Below are 21,000 nucleotides of genomic sequence, written 5' to 3' on the forward strand. Positions count from 1 at the left end.
GTCAAATCACTTAGTGCCTCAGTGTCTCAGTTCCCCATCTGTAAAATGGGGAAAGCAGCACTATCCTGCCTCCTTGGGGTGTTGCGAAAATGAACACAGTAACAACTTCAGGTACTATGATCATGAGGGCTGCGTAAGTATCCATCTAGACAGAACAGAAAAACTCTGATTAACATCAGCGGTGCAGAATCAGGTCCTAATTTGTACTACCCATTATGCTCTCATTTAGCAAAGATTATGCACAGTCAAGTAGACAATAAAGCTCTTCCATCTATGCAATATATCTACCTATACAATATACCTATATAATAGTATACCAATATAAGGAAAGGCCCAATCCAATGCCCACTGAAGTTAATAAAACCCTTTCATTGACTTTAATGAGTGAGCCCCATATTTATATATCAGTTCTGAATTTCAACAACTTATTACCAGTATAATCAATTCATACAGCGTATTACTTCCTTTAGCAGGATACATACTTTGTGCAATCCAATACCACACTTGAAATTACAGACTCCCCAGTTACAATTGTTCATCTGAGACCTGATTCAGCAAAACGCTTCTTAAGCGTATGTTTAAGTGTTTTGCTGAGAGGAAAATGAGCGCTCCCATGCTTAAAGTTCTGCATGTGCCTATATACCTTGACGAACCCTTGCCAAAACACTGTGACATCGCGATGTTGGATTCTGCTTGTAAGAGGCAACCCTTTGCACATTCCTTAAACCTAGGGCGGCAGTCAAAGAAGAGGACTCCTTTGCAAGCTCGAGCACTTGAACGAAAGCAAGGACCTGACCATTTTCACAGGTTTTGAAGACTCCCTCTTGCTCCAGAGACTCTTGCATGAGTCTCAGCCAAGCAAGAGACTTAAGAGAGTTCCCATCCCACAAACATATGCGAAATGGCACCATACAGAGCACGAGCCAAATTCCACTCTAAGTTCTGTCCGCTTCCCAGCGCTTATTGCCGTGAAGTCAATATCATCACACAAATCTCGTCCTTGTCTTGGGCGCCGGAGAATATGGAGAACGTGACTGTCAGGTGTTAAGAATTTTGGGTCAGTACGTTCCCTGTGCTAAAATACTCTGTGATAGGTTCACTGCTCAGCATGTGACAGCAAGTGCTGGACAAAGAGGAATTGATTCAACAGCAGCCCTTTTGGCCACGTGTTCCACATGTTTACTTATTTCCCCGTTAGGCCCTCGCCAAAGCAACAAGTTTATCCATTCTTGGAAAGCACAGCCTCGTCCGCATGCGACGGCTGCCAGTTTGACTAATGCACCTGGGGCTGAACCAGGGACCTGCTGGGCTAAAGCATGAGCTGCAACTGATGGAGCTAAAAAGCCAAGGCTCTGTAGCTGGGGGCTGTAAGAGAGTCATTATTTATGAATCTGTAACACATACAAGCAAATGGGTCACATCACACAGTTTAGTTAAAACAATGCAAAAGGCCGTGTCTCTTCTCTCTGTTTTAAGAGTATCTTAAGCTTTCATCTGTTCCTAATCAACTTTAGTAAATAAAAACATAATACCACCTAGCTCTTGTATTTAAATAAACTAAATGAGAATGTGGACACAACAGCCTTTGGGACCAGTTTAAGTGAATAAGATTTTAAAATCCCACCGTCAGTTAAATTGGATCAACTCGGCATGCCCTAAGCACACCAAGCAGCACCCGCTAGCCAAGCCGTGTGTGTCCTGTACAGGGCATCACTGTTGTTACTTGTGACACAGCAATTCACAGGCAGAGCCAGTCCCTGCCCTCAGTTGTAGTCATCTCAGGATATTTGTAAAGACCTTTTTCCTGTGGGATTCACGATCCATCACAAAATTAAACAGGATGCTGCAACCAATGCCAAACACCCCAAGGCCTTTAGGGCTAGAATGTTATTAACCTCAATGGGTACGTCTACACCACACGCTAAGTCAGGATTGACCCCAAGCGCCCCTTCCATGCACACACAAATCAGTCTGACTTGGGTCAACAAGCACTCAAGGCCCGGTCCTAGAGCCTTGCTGGTGAGAGAGCAGAGCCCCCGTCCCACTGAGACTCGGATCCAAGCCATATCATTTTGCAGTGCGGCTGCAGCTCAAGCTGCAGACCCATGTCAGGAGGTTGGCGTGGTGAAGTATGAACGTGTTGGCACGGCTCTGAGTCCTGGGTCTACCAACTGTAAACCCAGGTTTACGGTGCAGCTGGAAACCCCAAGACCATCAGCCCAGCTCCCACAGACCTGGGGTTAGCCCCAGAGCACCATGCGAGTTTTGCCCTGGGCTTCACTGGGACCAGGATTTCACCCAGCAAAGCTGGTTGAGCACGTGGGAGGAGGGAAGTGTCACAGAATAGCCCCTATCCCCTGGCACACCCTGGGGGCTGTGGAAGGAATCACACCTCTCTGGGGTAACACCAGCACCCAGAGCGCTGCTCTTCACACAGAGCTGCAGCCACATACCGCCATGTACATTGGGTCTCAGCAGCATGAAGCTGGTCACGCACCAGAACATCTCTCCCCCTGCCGTCTGTACTCACATGTCACTACATTTACATGTAGTTCATACAGAGTTAATACATAATCAATAGGTGTTATAAGACTATCACGGGCATGCGTAATGTGTGTTACATGTGGTTATAAATGCATCACTTGAAGGCTTGATGGTTATAACCTATTGACCTCACAGACTTTAAGGACAGAATGAACCACCGTGATCATCTAATCTGACCTCCTGCACACTGTAGACCACAGATGCTTGCCCACCCATTCCTATAATAGACCCCTGCCTCTGGCTGAGTTGCAAGTCCTCAGATCATGATTTAAAGACTTCAAGTCACAGAGAATCCACCATTTACACTAGTTTAAACTTGCAAGTGACCCATGCTACCGAGGAAGGTAAAAAAACCCAAGGGTCTCTGCCAATCTGACTTGGGGGGAAACTTCCTTCCCAACCCCAAATACGGCAATCAGTTGGATCCTGAGTATGTGGGAAAGACTCAACAGCCAGACACCTGGGAAAGAATTCTCAGAGTCCTCCTCATCTCGTGTCCCATCACCTGTTTGCCTCTATGAATTTGATTAGGCATTTGTCAAAACACCTATCAATCAGTTATGAATGTACCCTTCTTATAAAGCGTGACCTGTTAGACCGCAGTCTGATGGTGAATTTGTAGACCTACTTTAGGCATCTCAGATAATTCAGGAAGGAAATCTTCTCCTACCTTGTTTGCACACGGTAGTGACCCGATCCCTTTTGTTCAAACTCAGTGGTTTTGATCTCTTTTTTTGGTATCAGCTCACAATAGCAGGATGATCTGATTTCTCTAGTGGTTTGCTAATGGCAGCTACGGTGGGCACACCATCAAAGGTGAAAAATGAGCCCTGAGGTTTTCATTATTGTGCTAAAACAAAGCACTTACAGTTACCACATTATTAGCAACAGCATTCAGTGCTTTCCATCTCACTCCCCTTACTCAGGTCTTTCCTGATTTCAGATGGCTGCCAACAGAGGATTGCAGAGCATGTTCCAAACTCTCAGGATGACAAACAAAATATTGCTTCCACTTGCAGCAACTGCATCTTTGGAAATAATCTTTCCAGTGCCAACAGTGTGCTCAGCACTGCCCAAGTGACAAAAGATGATACAGTCCCTGCCCTGAGGAGTTTGCAGTCTAAACAGACAGGCAGCAAAAATTGGACACAACACCACACTGTAAGGCTCGGACATTTGGGGAAAATCCTGAAGTTCTTACTCGGTTTTCACTCAGGCAAAAAAGTCACTTCCTTTGACTCCCCCATCTAGCCCTGAGAGCGTACCGTAAGTGATATCAAAACATCTCTCTTACACAGACACACATGCATGAAAGAGCTTGGGCTAATTGACTGCATACTTTCCACTTTTTGTTTTACACATTCCCCCTCCGGATTTCTCAGCATTACTGTGACTAACAGTGACTCCCTCACTAGCCTCGTGCGTTAAAAGTCTGACAAATGAAGGCCGATTAGACTTGTTCTCTCTTACAGCTTTACTAGTAACGTCAACCCGACTGCATCAGGTTAAAAAAAGACAACAAAAAACCAAAAAACATACGCATCTGAAATGGGAAGGTTTCCAGCTCCCTTGCTGCATAGCCTTTGAAACCAACGAAAGACACAGTATATGGCAGAGGCGCGCTATGATCAGTGCTTCCACGGAGCAAGACTCTCACACTCACTGTGAGCAGAATCTCACTCCACCAGCGGCTCAAGTGGACCCCAGTGGGGCTGCACGTGGGCTGAGGGAGTCACAATCTAGCCTCTAGTCTTTATGGAGGAAACTGCTTAGGTGGAGATGAAAGCCACATACCTGTTATTAGCCTGAGAAGTCCCTGCCAGGTCTAGCAGTGCCATTCTGTGTGGTTCTGGAGAGATTTCCCCCGATGGGCTGGAGGGCTCCAGCTTCGTAGGATCTTTGGTAAATTTACTTCCTGGTCCCAGTTCCGCAGCAAGGTTTTATAATGAAAAGCAAAACCAGAATTAACCACAGAAGAATTCGAATGCTAGCAGCATAGCTCACTAGACTACATGATGTTCCTCTCCTGCATTTACAAAGCCAGTCAGCAGCTTGTGATGCATAAAGAGTGAGTGTCTGGGTTACACATAAAGGGTATGTCAATACACCAATCTGAGGGTGTGAAAGACATAACGAGCTAGCTTTAAGCTAGCTTGGGTCCCGGAGCAGAGGGCACTTCAGTGTGGGCCGTACAAGCCTGTCTGGAACCCTGGGTAATTACTCACAGGACTAGCCTGCACTGAAGCAAGTGCTGCTGGGGTTTCCCTGCTCCTGGACCTGAACGGGCTAGATTAAAATGAGCTCAGGTGGGCCTACTCAAGCAGCAGTCACCCTGTGACTGCAGTACAGACAATCCAAAGATACGAGGACACCTTCTCTTGGCTACACTGCAGCATTAGTATGATCTAGCACAGGAAATTCTGCTTGGCAATTGCCTTCACGCCATTCTAAGAGAAAGGTCCTTCCAGCAAGAAGAGATGCAGGACCTCCTGGGAGATGGGCACCTTTGCATTTGAGTCAGACCTCCTCGCACAGGGTTGGCTAGTTAGAGTAATATTACTGAACGCAGTGAAAGGCTTGAGGGGGAAAATCCTCAGGAAACGTGTTACGGAGGCAGTTGCACAAGTGTTGGCCAGGAGGGTCAGGAGCAGGAGGGTTCCGGTGGCGGGGAGTCCGGGGACTGCATTGAAGATGACTGTCATTTACACAAGCCTCTCTCTCGATGGATTTTCTTTTACCAGCCCTTCCTATTGGTTTTGGTCCTCCATGTCTCCTCTCTCAAGTCACCATGATTCCTCACTTCTCTGGGGGCAAGTACCTAAAAGATGAATTCAGTCCCCAGGTGCCAGTATGCCAGGCTCCACCCTGTTCCCTTCCCGGTTTGATATTATTGTTGCATAGCCTCAGGCGGCCTGAATTCCTGAGCACGGGAGTCAGACTGGGAGGGGCCCGGCATGCACTGCGTTGAACAATCTGACACGGTATGGCCAGTTCAGAGCTTAGCACAGATACAAGCGGGTGCCCTGGGCAATGCAGTTTGAGGTAGGGAGGCAAGGCTCAGAGCAACCACCTGCCACACAAATTGACCTGGAGGCCAGTGGTATCCTGTAGGCTGCTGCTTGGCCAAAGGCATCACATTCTACTTCAAATACAAGTGTTTTCGAATCTGTATGTGGTGCGGCGAGTGGGAGAGGTGTCAGCACCATGGCCTGAGCATATAAAATCTGCCCCTCGTGTGTGAGAGAAAGAAGGGGGCGTGACAAAATTGAGACAAGGAGACGAATAAGCATTTAGCAGCCATGAAAACCTTCTCTTTGCCCTTCCTCTGCTCCTCAGTAATCAAGCTCCAGCCATGATCTTAGAGATGAAAAGAGCCCTATGAAGACGGCAAAGGAAAGGAAAATGAGGTGCTAGAGAGCAGGTGAATGGAGACTGAAGGATTAGCCAGATCTGAGGGAAGGAGGAAGCAGAATTATTCTGACAAGCTGCACAAACAAGGCAGGTATCTCGTTATCATCTGTAATACTCGAACTTTACTCAGCTCGAAGCCACATTTCAGCTACCTCCTTTTGAAGTGTGTACAATCTGTGGCCATGTAAAGTCCCTTTTCCTTTAGTCACCGGCATGTAAAAGAGGGCAAGGCTTTGCAATGGGAACATGAAGCAGCAGGGATCACAAAAGACGCTATTTATCTTCTCACAGTTCAACTGGGTCCTTCTAATGTACTTTTTCCATGTACCAAAATCTTGATCTTGCAACAATGAAGCCTTACTTAAGTACCCGCCCAGGGAGCAGCAAAAATAGGTTTCCTAGGCGCGGTGGGTTTTTAATTAAATGTTGAGCAAAACTGCAGTGGAAACCTTAGGATACTTTGTCGATGGCAACTTAAAGTGCAGCGCCACTCTGACAAAGTGTAAAGTAAAAATGGCACCTCCTTACTCAGCAGACCCAGTTCTTCTGTGTATTCAGATCTGCTGACTGGAGTCAAAAACTAAGTTTTTACTGCTTTTTGCTTCTGTTAGCCCTGCAGAGACCACACAGCTAGCAGGGAGTAAGCTGGAATGTGTTCCAATCCTGTGCAACAACAACGGAATTGTTTCCTAATTTCCAGTCAGTTACACTTGCACAAACCCCATTGTAGGCAAAGGGGTTGCGTGGGTGCTAGTGAGGGCTTCCCAGCACCATAACAAGTTTGTACAGGTGCCATTGAAGGGTTAATGTGGCTTGTAGAACCTTTATAACTGGCGATAAAAGCACCCAGCTTGACTCTCAGATCCCAGCCTAAATTTGCAAAGCACTTAGTTAGAGAAAATAAGTTTTTACTTGTAAATTGAGCCCATTGGGTCTGAAATCATTGGCAGACAATAAACACATGACCAGATGGTGCCATTTTTACAGTAACTTTTCATATATACATCAGGTTAAGATAGGAAAAAGCCACTGGAGCAATATTTTGGGTGTCTTTTCATAGTATTCAAAAGGAGCACTCAGATCTTACTAATATATGCCTGGTTTTATTTGCTAAAAGTTGCTTGAAATGGCATCTCTTTCATATTACATTGCTCCCAGTACAAGTAAAAAGGACCAAAAGACAAAGCTAAGCAGTTAAATTGAACTAGTTGGGGATTTTTGTTTTTTGTTAAATAAACAAACAAACAGAAAAACAGAGTCATGTTAGCACTTTATATGCAAGGGAGAGAGAATAACTTATAAATGGGAATCCACAATGCGTCCTCTCCCTTGTAAGTACAGTTTAAATATTCCATGGCTTTCTAGGGGTGAAATATACCCTGTGCACAAAGTCAGCTCATGGCCTATGCACGACTTAAGTCTCACTTCAGCCCTATTTCAAGGGCTAAACTTAGATTTAAGTGGTGCATAGGTCCTATGCATGGAGTGAATTTTCTTCTACTTGTGTATATTATGTAGATAAGATTTTATCCTTTGTGAACACAACTACATATGCCCTTCACTTATGGCTGTTTATAGATTACATCATTGTAACTCTATTTCTCTGTGTTCTCTTTCACTTCAGAGACAATAAATCAAAGACAGTTATTAACATACCTGTAAAAATTCTCTCATCAAACATCCTAGAAGAGGGAAAAGAAACGAAACAGGAGCATCTAGTGAATGAATTTCAGATATCTTTTAACAATATATTGAGTAAGAATCATGTTGCGTTTATTCATTCCTTTTCCTTGAAAAAAACAAAAAAAAAAAAACAAAAAAAAATCCCTGTATTTTCTTGTACAAATCCAACAACTAACAACATGTGTCTTTCATCTAAAGCACCTTAACATCTGCTTCTAAGTCATGCCCTCCATTTCATTAACTGTATTAAATAAAGCTGTTACTTTCTGGCGTTAGCAGAAGGCTATGGGGCCAAGACAGTTCAAGATGGCTTTTAATTCTGCTGTTCAGTCTAGCTCATTTACCATTATGGCAGGAATATTTGCAATCTTGTCCATCTTTTGTACATATGCAATTTCGGGACCATTGTTAAGTTTCCTATAAAAACTTATCTCAAGAGTTACCTTAAGAAAGTGTTCACTAAGCTGCTCAGTCCAACAGCTCTTACGTGAGCAGAAAGAAGGAGACTTGCACAGGAGCAGCTATCAATAGACCACTAAATGACTAAATTTAGGACGGAAGAATGTTTCTCACTGTCTGCAATTCATCTTATGCCCACGACCTAAAAGAACTTAGGTTTCTCTCTGAACACTAAGATGCTGACCTGGCAAATCATTTAATATCATGCATAACTTTAAGCATATGAGTAGTTGCACTGGGCCTGATTCTTTGTTCTAAGGCTCTGATCCAACAAAGTACCTAAGCATGTGCTTAACTTTAAGCCAACAATGCCAGCCTCCATTGCCCACCTGTTATATTTCCAAACAAGCACCTTCATGCTTTGTCCCAGGCCACCCCTCACACTTTGGAGCAGCTCCCCAAAAACATCTGCAAAGCCACCTCCCAATCCTCCTTCAAATCCCTCTTTCAAACTCTTCTTTGTCATGATACCTACAAAAAAACCTAACAAAGGTTAGGCCACTGGTGTGCTGGGACCACTACCTAGCATGCTGACTAATATGGTGCCATTTATTCCTTGCACTCTCCCATCCATCTGTTGCCATCTGCTGTCTCCTGTCTTAGATTGGAAACTCTTTGGGGGCAGGAACTGTCTTTTTATTCTCGGTTTGTACAGCATCTTGCACAGTGGGGTCCTGTTCCGTGACTGGGGCTCCTAGGCACTATTACAACACAAATAATAAAGGATAATAACAAATAATAATAATAGTATTGCTGGATTGGGGCCTGACTTAGCAGTGTTTTACACCCCATTTGCACTCATTTTGCATTAGTGTAAATGACTATGAGGTGCAAGGCAATGGAGAAACAGGCCCCTTGACTCCATGGGATTACATACACACACTGAAAGTTAGGCATGTGTTTAAGTACTTTGTTGAGTCAGGGATGTGTGGTTTTGTTTTTCCTTCTTGCTCTAATGTTCAATAGCCTTGGCTTCACTTTCTGTCATTCTTTCAACCTTCTACCAATGCACTGCAAAGTTCCGGCCTTCGCTCATAATGAAGTGTTACGATTAGAGCTGGCTGGAGAAACTTTGAAGGAACATTATTTTAACCAGAATATGCAGACCCATCAACACCAAAACACTGCAAAAATCAGCTCTATTTCCCTGAGATTTTGTTTTGAAAGAAAACCAGGAAGAAGTTCCAACCACATTGAAACGTCCCGTTCTGATATTTTCAGAATGAAGCACTCCAACTTGGTCTATTTTTTTGAAATTTGGTATATTATACAATACAGAATTCAAAAAAAAGTCAAAACTGAAAATTAAAATTTTGTCAAAAACCAAATGTTCTCATTGACTTGAAACAAAAATATTTTCTGAATTGTTCTTCGGGAAGCATATCACAATTTTCAGTTTCCATTCCACTTCAGCATGAAGCCAGATCTTGGAATCTAAAAATCCGTAGTGAAACAGAACCTCTGTCCTCAGCACAGATCTAGTGACAACAAGTGGACATACTACTTTAAACTGGGGCATCATCATTCACGGTGTCTATTGATAGGGAGAGAGCCAGTGCACTGGAGTGTATCAGTTTTCTAAAGGAAGCACGATGGGCCACGAGATTAATAAACTGCAGCTATGTGCACTGCAAAAGAACGGGATGAATCCAAGCTGCATAATTCAGATGTGGATTTTTCTAGAGGGGCTGCCATGAGGCCTCTCTCTAAAAAGGACTAATCTTGCCTCATCTACACCCTCTCATCCTATATAAGAACAATTTTCCTTGACATAAAATAAACAGGAGTCATTGTGCCAGTTGATTAAAGGGAAAGTGGAGAATTCATGACTGGATTCACTGATTTTTCAGCTGAAAATTGAGTGGCAGTAGGTGTCTAGAAATTCAGATCTGGCACTAATGTCCTATTTCTTCTATGTTTTTATAGCCCTACCACCAAGGGATTCCAGCCCTGATAGTTGCCTTTGGACACTATAAAGAACACTAATGTAATAACACTGCATTTTTCAGGTGCTAGCAAAGACTTTACTTAGGGAATTATTGAGTTTTCTCAAAAGAAATTGTAATGAAAGATGTGGTTTTTGTCTCCCTCCCCCAATAAAGGGAGCTTTTGTTGACGACACAAATCAACAGCTCTGAGTAAGGATGAAAATTATGTTAAGAAATTGTCTGTTTCAGATGAGCCCAAAAAGGGGAAAAACAAAAAAAAGGCACATCGGGGAGGGAACCTCACAAAATGATGAGGAGAGGAAGGATTGTTAGGGCATCAGCCTGAAACTTGCTCTGCCATAAATCTTGGGCAAATCCATCTGCGCTTCAGTTCCCCATATGTACAATGGGGATAAACAGCACTGCCCTGTTCCATGGGCGTGATACACATAATGATTCCGAGGTGCTGAGTACTATGATGATGAGGGCCACATAAGCTGACAGAGGCAGATAGGAAATGTTGGTGTCCCTGCTGGAGAGATGAGGAGGGATTATATACACCAAAAATGAAGAAATAATTGTGCAGCTTTCCACCCTATTCCTATTCTAGTGCAAAAAATAGAAACCACTATAAAAAACACAACATATCTGTGGCTATCAGGCAAATACAGGTAGGGGGGGAAATGACCATACATCTCAATATGCACTCATATGGCACAATTTGAATATGTCATGTGTCATTTTGACAGCCTACTTAATAAGCAGGCAGATAAAACTCTTGAAATGTTTAGGATGATCTAGAGCCGTTGTCACTGAAGCATTTGAGATAACATTCGTGGTTTGTTATTGGAGGGATGATTATAAATACCGGGCAACTGGCATTGGTTTGGTTTTGTTAAAAGCTAAAAAAATTGAGAGAGCTGGAAACCCAATGATGGGGGGGGGGGGGGAAGTATATCAAAACTCACACATCTGTTTGCAAAAACAAAGTAATTAATTATTTATATAGCATGTGGTAAGTCAAGTTTTAGGTCTATTAACCATCACAGTTAGTTTAAAAAAAAAAAAAAACCCTCTGTAAAACTATATTGGAAAAAATCTTTTCCAGGTGTTGAATCTGCCCAATGTGCTTACTACTCTTTCATTCCCAGACTGATTCAAGGGAACCCATCTCTCCGCCTCCGGTGGAAACATTCCTGAGGTACCTCATCTGCACATTTGGCTATACTTCTGTGTGGAAGTTTGTTTCAAACACAGAGTGGGCGAATAGAAAAAGTGATCCAATATTTGCTGCTATTATGTAATTAAAAAAAACAAAATCAGAATATAATTTTCTGGTTACTATTTTGGGACTACATTTAGAACAGAACACTACCTGCACGCTCACACAAAATAGGTAGGCTAAAATGTCATCCATGCCACCTCTTTGAAGTATCTCTGATTAGCCGTGTACCTTTTAATGACAAAGTGGATGTTGTGCCTTTCCTCCAGGATTCGTTTGAGCTTGGGGACACCATAGGTACAGGGTCGTTTGAATGGTATTTTGTCAGGGATCCCAATTATTTCTACTGCCTCTGGGTCACAGGCAATCTTCCGGTATGGCACAGGAACCATGTGGTCCAAACCCAAAGCTTCAGCTGAAAGATTAACAGATGGTTTTAATTTCCACGCGGATTTTTGGGGTTTTTTAAAGACGACAAAGAAAAGGTGAAGACAATGTAATTCAAGTAGATCTGCAAAACAGATACACGTCTGCTGTCCTACTATCCTCCTTTTTCCCAGCAACAGAGCCCTGGGCTTAACCCTCGTCACTGCCAAAAGTTACTCCTAAGGGAGAAATTTCAGAGTAGCAGCCGTGTTAGTCCATATCCGCAAAAAGAACAGGAGTACTTGTGGCACCTTAGAGGCTAACAAATTTATTTGAGCATAAGCTGAAGTGGGCTGTAGCCCACTTCATCAGATGCATAGAATGGAACATATAGTAAGAAGATTATATACACACACACACACACACACACACACAACATGAAAAGGTGGAGTAAGAGGCTAATTAATTAAGATGAGTTATCAGCAGGAGAAAAAAAACTTTTGTAGTGATAATCAAGATGGCCCACTTAGACAGTTGACAAGAAGATGTGAGGACACTTAACATGGGGAAATAGATTCAATATGTGTAATGACCCAGCCACTCCCAGTCTCTATTCAAACCCAAGTTAATGGTATCTAGTTTGCATATTAATTCAAGCTCAGCAGTTTCTCGTTGGAGTCTGTTTTTGAAGCTTTTCTGTTGCAAAATTGCCACCCTTAAGTCTTTTACTGAGTGGCCAGAGAGGTTGAAGTGTTCTCCTACTGGTTTTTGAATGTTATGATTCCTGATGTCAGACAGGTAGCAAATAGAATACGCCTGGTCGGGGTTCTAGGCATGTGTCTGCACAGATCTGTTCCTGTGCTTTCTCAGGGAGTTTCTTGAGCAGATGTAGTTTCTTTTGGTAACCCTCAGTGGGATCAAAGGATAATGGCCTGTAGAATGTGGAGTTAGAGAGCTGCCTAGCAGCCTCTTGTTCATATTCCAACTTCTTCATGATGACGACAGCACCTCCTTTGTCAGCCTTTTTGATTATGATGTCAGAGTTGTTCCTGAGGCTGACAAAGGAGGTGCTGTCGTCATCATGAAGAAGTTGGAATATGACCAAGAGGCTAGGCGTGTTAAAAAGAGAAGGGAGTTTAGCATATGGCTTCTGCTGTTGTGTTAGGGAACAAAAGTGATTGCTACATAATGTTATGCAAACCACAAGCACTGCAGATGCATAATGGAATTTTAACTCCTACTCACCATATCTACTGTTAAACAGAATTTGCACGCACTCCCTAAGGGTGTTGATATCTTCAGTTTCTTTTATAAAACTGTCCCATTTATCTATCAAAACAAAATATAAGAAATAAGGAACTTCCATATGGCATACAGACAGCAGATGCACTTTTCGCTGGCGAGGTGTTAGAATCGGGAACAAGGCTTGGCTGCCTTATAAACCATTATATCCCCTTCCTGAGCAAGTGCTGGCAGCTTGGTTGATAAGGTCTAGGCTTCTCCCATCATCCTGAGGTGTACTCCTCTGCAGCTGCACCTGCGTGAAAAGGACCTCGAAGGAAATGACCCTACATTTCAACATTTAAATGAAAGAACCTTCAGAACAGAACACACCGAACCATAAGCCAGCCTTTAAAAATCGTTACAAGAAGTTTTAAAATCTCATATCAACTTTCCCTTCCCCCCGCCCACCTATTGAAAATCTAGGAGAGTGAATGCCTAATTGCTTGTTACAATGCATATTACCCAGGGCAGGGATGGTATTTTCCTCTGCATTTGGAAATTGCCCTGCACACCAAGGGCACCCACTGTGTGGAAGAGAGAGCCAGGTGGGGATTTTAGTCTGTCCTTTTTGTTTGCAAAGCCAGGCAGGGCAGGAAGGATGGTCAGCCACAGACTTTGGACAAGTTATTTAATCTACACTAGTTTCAGAGTAACAGCTGTGTTAGTCTCTATTCGCAAAAAGAAAAGGATTACTTGTGGCACCTTAGAGACTAACCAATTTATTAGTCTCTAAGGTGCCACAAGTACTCCGTTTCTTTTTAATCTACACTGTGCCTCAATTCCCCATTTATAAAATGGGCAGACTTCACAGGGGGTGTTCTGAGGAATTAATGACTCGGATGCACTCCAGTACTGGGGTGATGAGGCAGGGAGGGAGGTGTGGGTACAGATAGGTACAGAGAGAGGCCCAGCTGCTACGCTGACACACTGCAACTAGGCAAAAGGAAATTCCGCCCTGCGTCCTCAACAGAGTTACGGCTAAATTGTGTTAAAAGGGATGCAGAGCCAGAGCTCTCTATGGAGCCAGCTTCAGAAGGCAGAAGGGGACAAAAGTCCCAGCAGCTCCTCACGGAGGATGAGCCAGAGACATTTGGGGATGGTCAGAGCACTGAACTTGGCACCAACCACTGCGAGCCGAATGCTTCGGCAGCCATGCCAAGCAGTGGGGAAACAGCAGAAGTGGCCAGGGGCTGGGACTTTTGCCAGAAGCCATTCCCTTCCCTTGCCTCTTTCTCGCAGTGCCCTCCCTGCCCGGACCCAGCAAGCATCACACCTGTTTTGTCATGGACGATGGAGAAGAGGATACGCTTTGACGAATGCACATTCTGGATGAGCGGACCACCAGGGACTGCAGATTTCTGTCCTGGACACAAGGAAATACAAGGTGAAAGGAACTATAAGAGCCCTATCACCTAATACAAGCAGGGGCAAGAGGCCTGCCCCAGTGTGCACAGAAGGGCCTAGACTCTACCAGATTCAGCATAGGACTGGGAAGCAGGGACTTCTGCATTCTATTCACAGCTTGGGCACTGACTTGTTGCATGGCTTTGGGCCAGTCACTGAACCCTTCCCTGGGCAATATTCATCCCTGAGTGAGCAAGGGACTGGGGGTGGGAGGGTGAGCTGAAGGGATTTGTATAATCCCAAAATGCAGGGGGACCCTTTATGCTTGTGACAGCAAGGGGAGGGGTGATCTGGCATAGACTGGCTGCTGGTGCTGCAGCCATCACACCGCCTGACCCTGATCAGAGCAGGCCTAGAAGACGCAGGGATTAAAAAGGCATTGGTGGCCCATGTACACTGCATTGCTACTACTCTAAGGCAAGCTCGTAGAGTCACATTCAGTGCTTTTCAATACAGAGCCACGCAAAACGAAAGAGAGCCCTTAAATTCCCTTCAAAACCCTCAGCTGAGTCTCTGACCCCTCAGAACTGGGCTCTCCCCCATTTCGGGTACATAAGGCTCTGCACCAGTTATTTTAAAGGGAAAAAGAACCACACGTTGTTTGTTAGTTCTGTCTGCAGTACACACACATGCGCTGCTCTGCTTCCTGAAACAGCTGGGGTCTGCGCCTTAGGAAGGAGCCTATCACTGGAGCTGTGGCAGAGAAGCCTCATCGCAGAGAGGACTGTACAACTCTAGATCCGCACAGGGGAGTGCACGTGGAGGCGGGACATGGCAAGTCTTTGTTTTCCCAGGGAATGAGGGTGATGCCCAAAGTCAGATTCTGATTCTGCCCCCCTACACCCACAGGAATATAGTGGGCTGTCATTAGAAAGCCACAATAGCCTCTGTTGAAAGCACTTTATGGCGCTAAGGATTTCAGAACTAGCAAGTGGCTAGCCGATCCCAAGTCCCCTAAGATCAATTGAAGCCTTTCCATTGGCAATGATGGCCTTTGGATCACCTCCTCCCCCCCAGTGAATGACTTCTCCTCGGTTATACTCCGATGATCCACCAGACGCTCTAAACTAAAGGCTCTGGCACGACACAAATGGTCCCCCACTCCCAAGGTTAAAATGTACCCAAAGGTGACCGGGAGTGCAGTGAAATTCTGCGGGCCTGAGGCAGGCCTAGAAGTAACTGTGCTAACCCCCAACACTACTACTCCTTTTCTCTTTGAGCCAGATCTTGGGCCAGACCCAAAGCCAATGAGAGCCTCTCCAACGACTTCAATGGGCTTTAGGCCAGGCCCTCCTTTGAGAGCAAATGCAAGTCTATTACCACAGCAGTCGCTGTACTCCTGTGAGGAAGGCACCTTCAGCTCTCCTGAGGGCCTGGGCATCAGCATCTCGCTGGCTGCATTCACCCCGTGCAGACTGGCAGACATCTCCTGCTTTAGGTCCGTGGCGATCTGCGTAGGCAGCGAGACACCATATAAGAAATTGGTCCTGGCTACAGTGGATGGAGTGTCTTGACTGGCTGGTTTAGGGATCTGGTTATTTGGACCGGAATCCCGACTGCCCTTGGATGCTAGGGAGGTACAATTCAACTCTACATTAGGGTTCACCTCTCTGCTGGGCTCGTCTGCTGGCCTGAATGGAAAAAAAGAAAGAAGAGGAAAACACAGGTACTTTCAAGATCCATCGTATGGCATCTGACATAGGAACGGCACGCTCCAGCCTGCATACAGCTAACAACGTCAGCTACAAGAACCATTGCTGGGCTCAGCAACACTGCATGCAATCTCAGTCTCATCTGATCTTAAATGTCTGCTAAATCAGCCCTACAGGTCAGGGGCACAAGGATTCCTGGAGCAAGGAAGAAAGGTTTTGCTCATACAGCCCAGGGGGCAAAGTGGTTTGCAACAGCTTTAAAGCTGCACAGGTGGGCTTGTGCCCAAGCTGTCTATGTTACTCGCCTTAATGGCACACATCGGGGAAAACAAGCTAAAAAGCAATGGGGAGGAAAGGGAAAGGGAAAGGACAGCTGGCAAACAATCATTTCAAGACAGTCCAGCAGGGTGGAAAGTACAATCTCCGCTCCACTCTAATGACTGGTCCAGCTTCTTCTTCGCTTATCATTTCCAATCTACGGCTGCTGTCAAAGGAGCTGTAAACCTGCCCCAACTTCTCCCTCTGCTAACTCCCTATTTTCTTCTCTTTCCCTTCTCTCTTCAGAAAGGTAAGAGAATCTTTACAATACGTTTTATGAGCCAGATCCACAGCTGGTGAAAACTGGCCTAGTTCCATATCCCAAGAGGGGGAGACGAATTAGACAGCTCAATGCAATCTTTAGGGGCAAAACTATGGATGGAAGTCACTATCGTGCATGGTCGAGGATAAAGCTCCACTTAGGTCCTACTCAAACTAAGGCTTCAGGGGAACTCAGGTGGTGCGTAACACCTTGTACTAACCATCTGAATGTGGTAAATTTTACCTCGAGTAACTACACACGCGTCGGAAGAGAACTGCCCATTTCCAAAAGGGGCCTCCAATTTTATATGCCCCTACTGGGCATACCGAGCGATTTCAGAGGTGCTGAGCACCCCGAGGTCTAACTCGTTTCAAACTGGAAGCTGTAGGCACTGGGCACTTGTTAAAATCAGGCCCAACGTGCCTCAAGTTTGGCAGGCCCAAAAATTAACACGACCGAAATTAGAGGCCACTTTTGGAAATGTGGTTATAATAGCATGGAGGGTGCCTAGCCCCTATATCACCCCTTCATGCAAAAATCCTGACCCCCCTCGCACCGGATAATACCCTTTCTAGACTGGAAAAGAGGTTTAGGAGGTTTACATTAGAACTCTCTTTGGTGAGGTAAGAGCATTCTGCCCATCATACACACAATTCCTATGTAATGACACGGAGAAGAATGGGGTTAACCTTGTACATTTAGGAACACTTCAATATGGTTTTCACTTGATATTCAATAATTAAAGAAAGATCCCACGGCCCCCAGACAGTGATAAATTAGTCTCTCACACAGTCTTTGTACGCCACGATTTAACATGGCTGCACCTACATTTCAAGGTTCACAAGAGAAACCAGTGCTGGGAGCAACACACGACACTTAATGAACATCTGCACCTCGCAGACGAGTGGAAAACAGCGGCACGTGATCATTAGCGGTGGTATCGAGCTGTTAATTAACTCAGCCTGGGCAGCCTTTTATGTGGCTGTCAGAGAGCCCCATAAAGCAGCCAAGCCCATGTGTAATGAGACAAATGGCACCAGGCTCTGCAGCGTCCCCCTCTCACGTGATCCAGTTGGCACACAAAACCCTTCAGAGGCCTGGTTCAGAGCCCGCTGAACTCAAAGGGGAGGGTCCTTCCCTGGACGTGGCTCAGTGTGGACAAGAAGCGAAGCGAAGCCTCCCTGCTCCCACCCTCTCAGGGTTTGTGAAGTTACCTTTTTAGCCTGAACCGGATACTGTGGCTGTGCTCCAAAATCGCCATCAGGGATTTCACATCGTATTCCGTGGGCTTCCGGAAGCCAAGTCCCTCAGGCAAGCCGGCAACTGCGAGTAATCCTGGCTCTTTCAGCAGCTTCTCATAGGGCAAGGGCACCACGCTGTTCTTCCCTATGGCTTCACCTGGGAAACAGGCACAATTACACGTTGGATAAAGTCACTGGCTTTTCCAGTCGGAATTTGCTCACAATTGCAGCTGGTCGGGGCTTTAGCGGAGAGATGCAGTGCAGGACAGACTGCAAACACCAGTGCGAACTGGTCAGGATAATTCTTCCCACCCATGATATTGTTATAACAAAACGTGGCCATTACCTATGGCAGTATCTATTATTTAAGGCTCTTCAGTCACTTCACAAACATTAATAAAGTCTCACAAAACCCCAATGAAGAGGAGCAGGAACAGTGATATGGGAACACACAAAAATTCTTGGACTGTATTGAGGACAACTTTTTGTTTCAGAAAATGGATGAAGGAACAAGGGGACACCCATTTTAGATTTCATGATGGGCAACAGGGAGCAACTGGTTGTGAATCTGAAGGTGGAAGGCAATTTGGGTGAAAGCAATCATGAAATGAGAGATTTCATGATTCTAAGGAAAGGAAGGAGTGAGAGCAGCTGAATAAAGACAAGGCACTTCAAAAAAAAGGAGATTAACAAACTTAGAGAACTGGCAGGTAAGGTCCCATGGGAAGAAAATCTAAGGCAGGGGCTCAGGAGAGCTGGCCGTTAGTCAAGGAGACAATATTAAAGGCACAACTGCCAACTACTCCAATGAGAAGGAAAGATAGGAAGAATAGTACGAGGCCGATATGACTCCATCAGGAGCTCTTTAATGACCTGAAAATCAAAAATGAATCTTACAAAGAGTGGAAACACGGACAAATTGCTAAGAAGGCGTACAAAAGACGAGCACAAGCATGTAGGGACAAAATCAGAAAGGCTAAGGCACAAAGTGAGTTACACCCAGCAAGGGACATAAAAAGCAGTAAGAGGAGGTTCTTTACATACATTGGGAACGAGAGAAAGATGAAGAAAACTGTAGAGCATCTACTTAGTGAGGATGGAAAGCTAATAACTGATGACATCAGAAGGCTAAGGTGTTTAATGCCTATTTTGCTTCAGTCTTCACTAGACAGGTTAATGATGATCAGATACTCAACACAGTTAATATTAACAAGGTGGAAGGAATGCAAGCCAAAATAGGGGAAAGAATAGGTTAAAGAATATTTAGATAAGTTAGATGTATTCAAGTTGGCGGGGTCTGTTGGAATTCATCCTAGGGTACTCAAGGAACTACCTGATGGAATCTTGGAACCATCAGCAATTATCTCAGAGAACAGGTGAGGTCCCAGAGGACTGGAGAAGAGCAAACAAAGAAACCTATCTTTAAAAAGAGGAACAAAGAGGACCCAGGGAATTATAGACCAGTCAGCCTAACTTTGATCCCCAGAAAGATACTGGAACAAATTATTAAACAACCAAATTTTAAGCACCTACAGGATAATAGGATTATAAGGAATAGCCTGCATGGACTTGTCAAGAAAAAAAAACATGCCAAACCAACCTAATTTCCTTTTCTGATGGGGTTACAATCCCACTGGATGGGGTGAAGCAAAAGACGTGACATATCTTGATTATAGTAAGGGTCTTGACATGACTTTCTTGTAAGCAAACTAGGGAAATGGGGTCTATGTGAAATTACTATAAGGTGGGTGCAAAACTGGTTTAAAGACCATGCTCAAAGAGTAGTTCTGAATAGTTTGTGGTCAAACTAGGAGGGAGTTCCTACTGGGCCTCTGCAGGGGTCAGTCCTGAATCTGGTATGATTCAACATTTTCATTAATGACCTGGAGTTGCTTATAAAAATCTGTGGATGACACCAAGCTGGAAGAGGTGGCAAGCACTTTGGCAGACAGGATGAGAATTGGTCTGAAATCAACAAGATGAAATTCAATAAAAGACAAGTGCAAAGTACTTCACTTAGGAAGGAAAAACTAAACGTACAACTACAAAACAGGGAATAACTGGCTAGGCGGTAGCACTGCTGAAAAGGATCTGGGTATTATAGTGTATCACGGATTGAATGAGTCGACAGTGTGATGCAGTTGCTAAAAAAGCTCAAGTCATTCTGGGGTATATTAACTGGAGTGTCATATGTAAGATATATGGAGGTACTTCTCCCGCTCTACTCAGCACTGGTGAGGCCTCAGCTGGAGAACTGTGTCTAATTCTGGGTGCCACACTTTACAAAAGAGGTGGATAAATTGGAGAAAATCCAAAGGAGGGCAAAAAAAAAAAATGAGAAAAGGTTTAGAAACCTTCTGAGGAATGATTAAAAAAAACTGGTCATGTTTAGTCTTCAGAAAAGAAGACTTAGGGGATCCTGCTAACAGTCTGCTAATATGCCAAGGGCTGTTATAAAGAGAATGCTGATCAAGTGTTGGGCTTAATCTACAGCAAGGGAGATTTAGGCTAGATATTCGGAAAAACCCTCGTAAGTTAAATTGTGGAATAGGCTTCCAAGGGAGGCTGTGGAATCCCCATAATTGTCCCACAGGTTCTTAAAAACCTCCAAACCTTGCACAGGGATGGTCTTGGTTTACTTGGTCCTGCCTCAGTGCAGGGGGCTGAGACTTGACGGTCTCTGGAGATCCCCTCTAGCCCTACATTTCTTTGATTCTATGATCTGGTGTAATTCAATGAAACTCCCTGATTTCAGCAGAGCTATGCTCATTTACACAGCCTAGCTTCTGGCCCATAGTAACTTCTACCTTGTTAGAAGAAGGGAGAGAAGATCTGACCAGGAGACTAAAGATCTGCACTTATTTTTATTTGCATATTCATTAAAGTACTCTCAGCATTCCTTTTTCAGGCAGGTGAAGTATGAATAAACATTGAGCCAAAAAGTAAAGTGTCTCTTTTGCCTAGCGCCATTTTGTGTCTTTGTTTCTCATTAAAAAAAACAAAATGAACTAGCCCCTTTCTCTCAACAGTCTTAATGTGTTTTACAAATGTCAATGCACTGAGCCTCACAATACCACTTGTGACATAAGGAAATACCATGATCCCCATTTTACAGGTTGGCCCAGAAGGGTTCGTTGACTAGCAAATTAGCAGTGGACATGGAACCTGTATATCCTGCTCCCGTGCTTTACCCACAACACGACTCCTGCTTCAATAGCCAATGTCA

The 21,000-nt window shown here is 44.5% G+C and overlaps 1 protein-coding gene across 7 annotated transcripts in view; it reads right to left on the bottom strand.

The window, feature by feature from the left end:
* GTF2IRD1 (GTF2I repeat domain containing 1) overlaps positions 1-21,000 on the bottom strand; it is a 173,118-nt gene that overhangs the window by 55,697 nt on the left and 96,421 nt on the right. For all 7 annotated transcript variants that reach the window (XM_074974916.1, XM_074974919.1, XM_074974922.1 and 4 more), the window contains exons 5-11: positions 17,748-17,931; positions 15,622-15,932; positions 14,171-14,260; positions 12,859-12,942; positions 11,479-11,662; positions 7,612-7,637; positions 4,339-4,459 (exon numbers count right to left, since the gene is read on the bottom strand). In XM_074974916.1, coding sequence (XP_074831017.1) covers positions 4,339-4,459; positions 7,612-7,637; positions 11,479-11,662; positions 12,859-12,942; positions 14,171-14,260; positions 15,622-15,932; positions 17,748-17,931 — 1,000 coding nt within the window. The remainder of the gene's footprint in view (positions 1-4,338; positions 4,460-7,611; positions 7,638-11,478; positions 11,663-12,858; positions 12,943-14,170; positions 14,261-15,621; positions 15,933-17,747; positions 17,932-21,000) is intronic.

Source organism: Natator depressus, chromosome 17, assembly GCF_965152275.1.
Source record: "Natator depressus isolate rNatDep1 chromosome 17, rNatDep2.hap1, whole genome shotgun sequence".
NCBI classification, from domain to species: Eukaryota; Metazoa; Chordata; order Testudines; family Cheloniidae; genus Natator; species Natator depressus.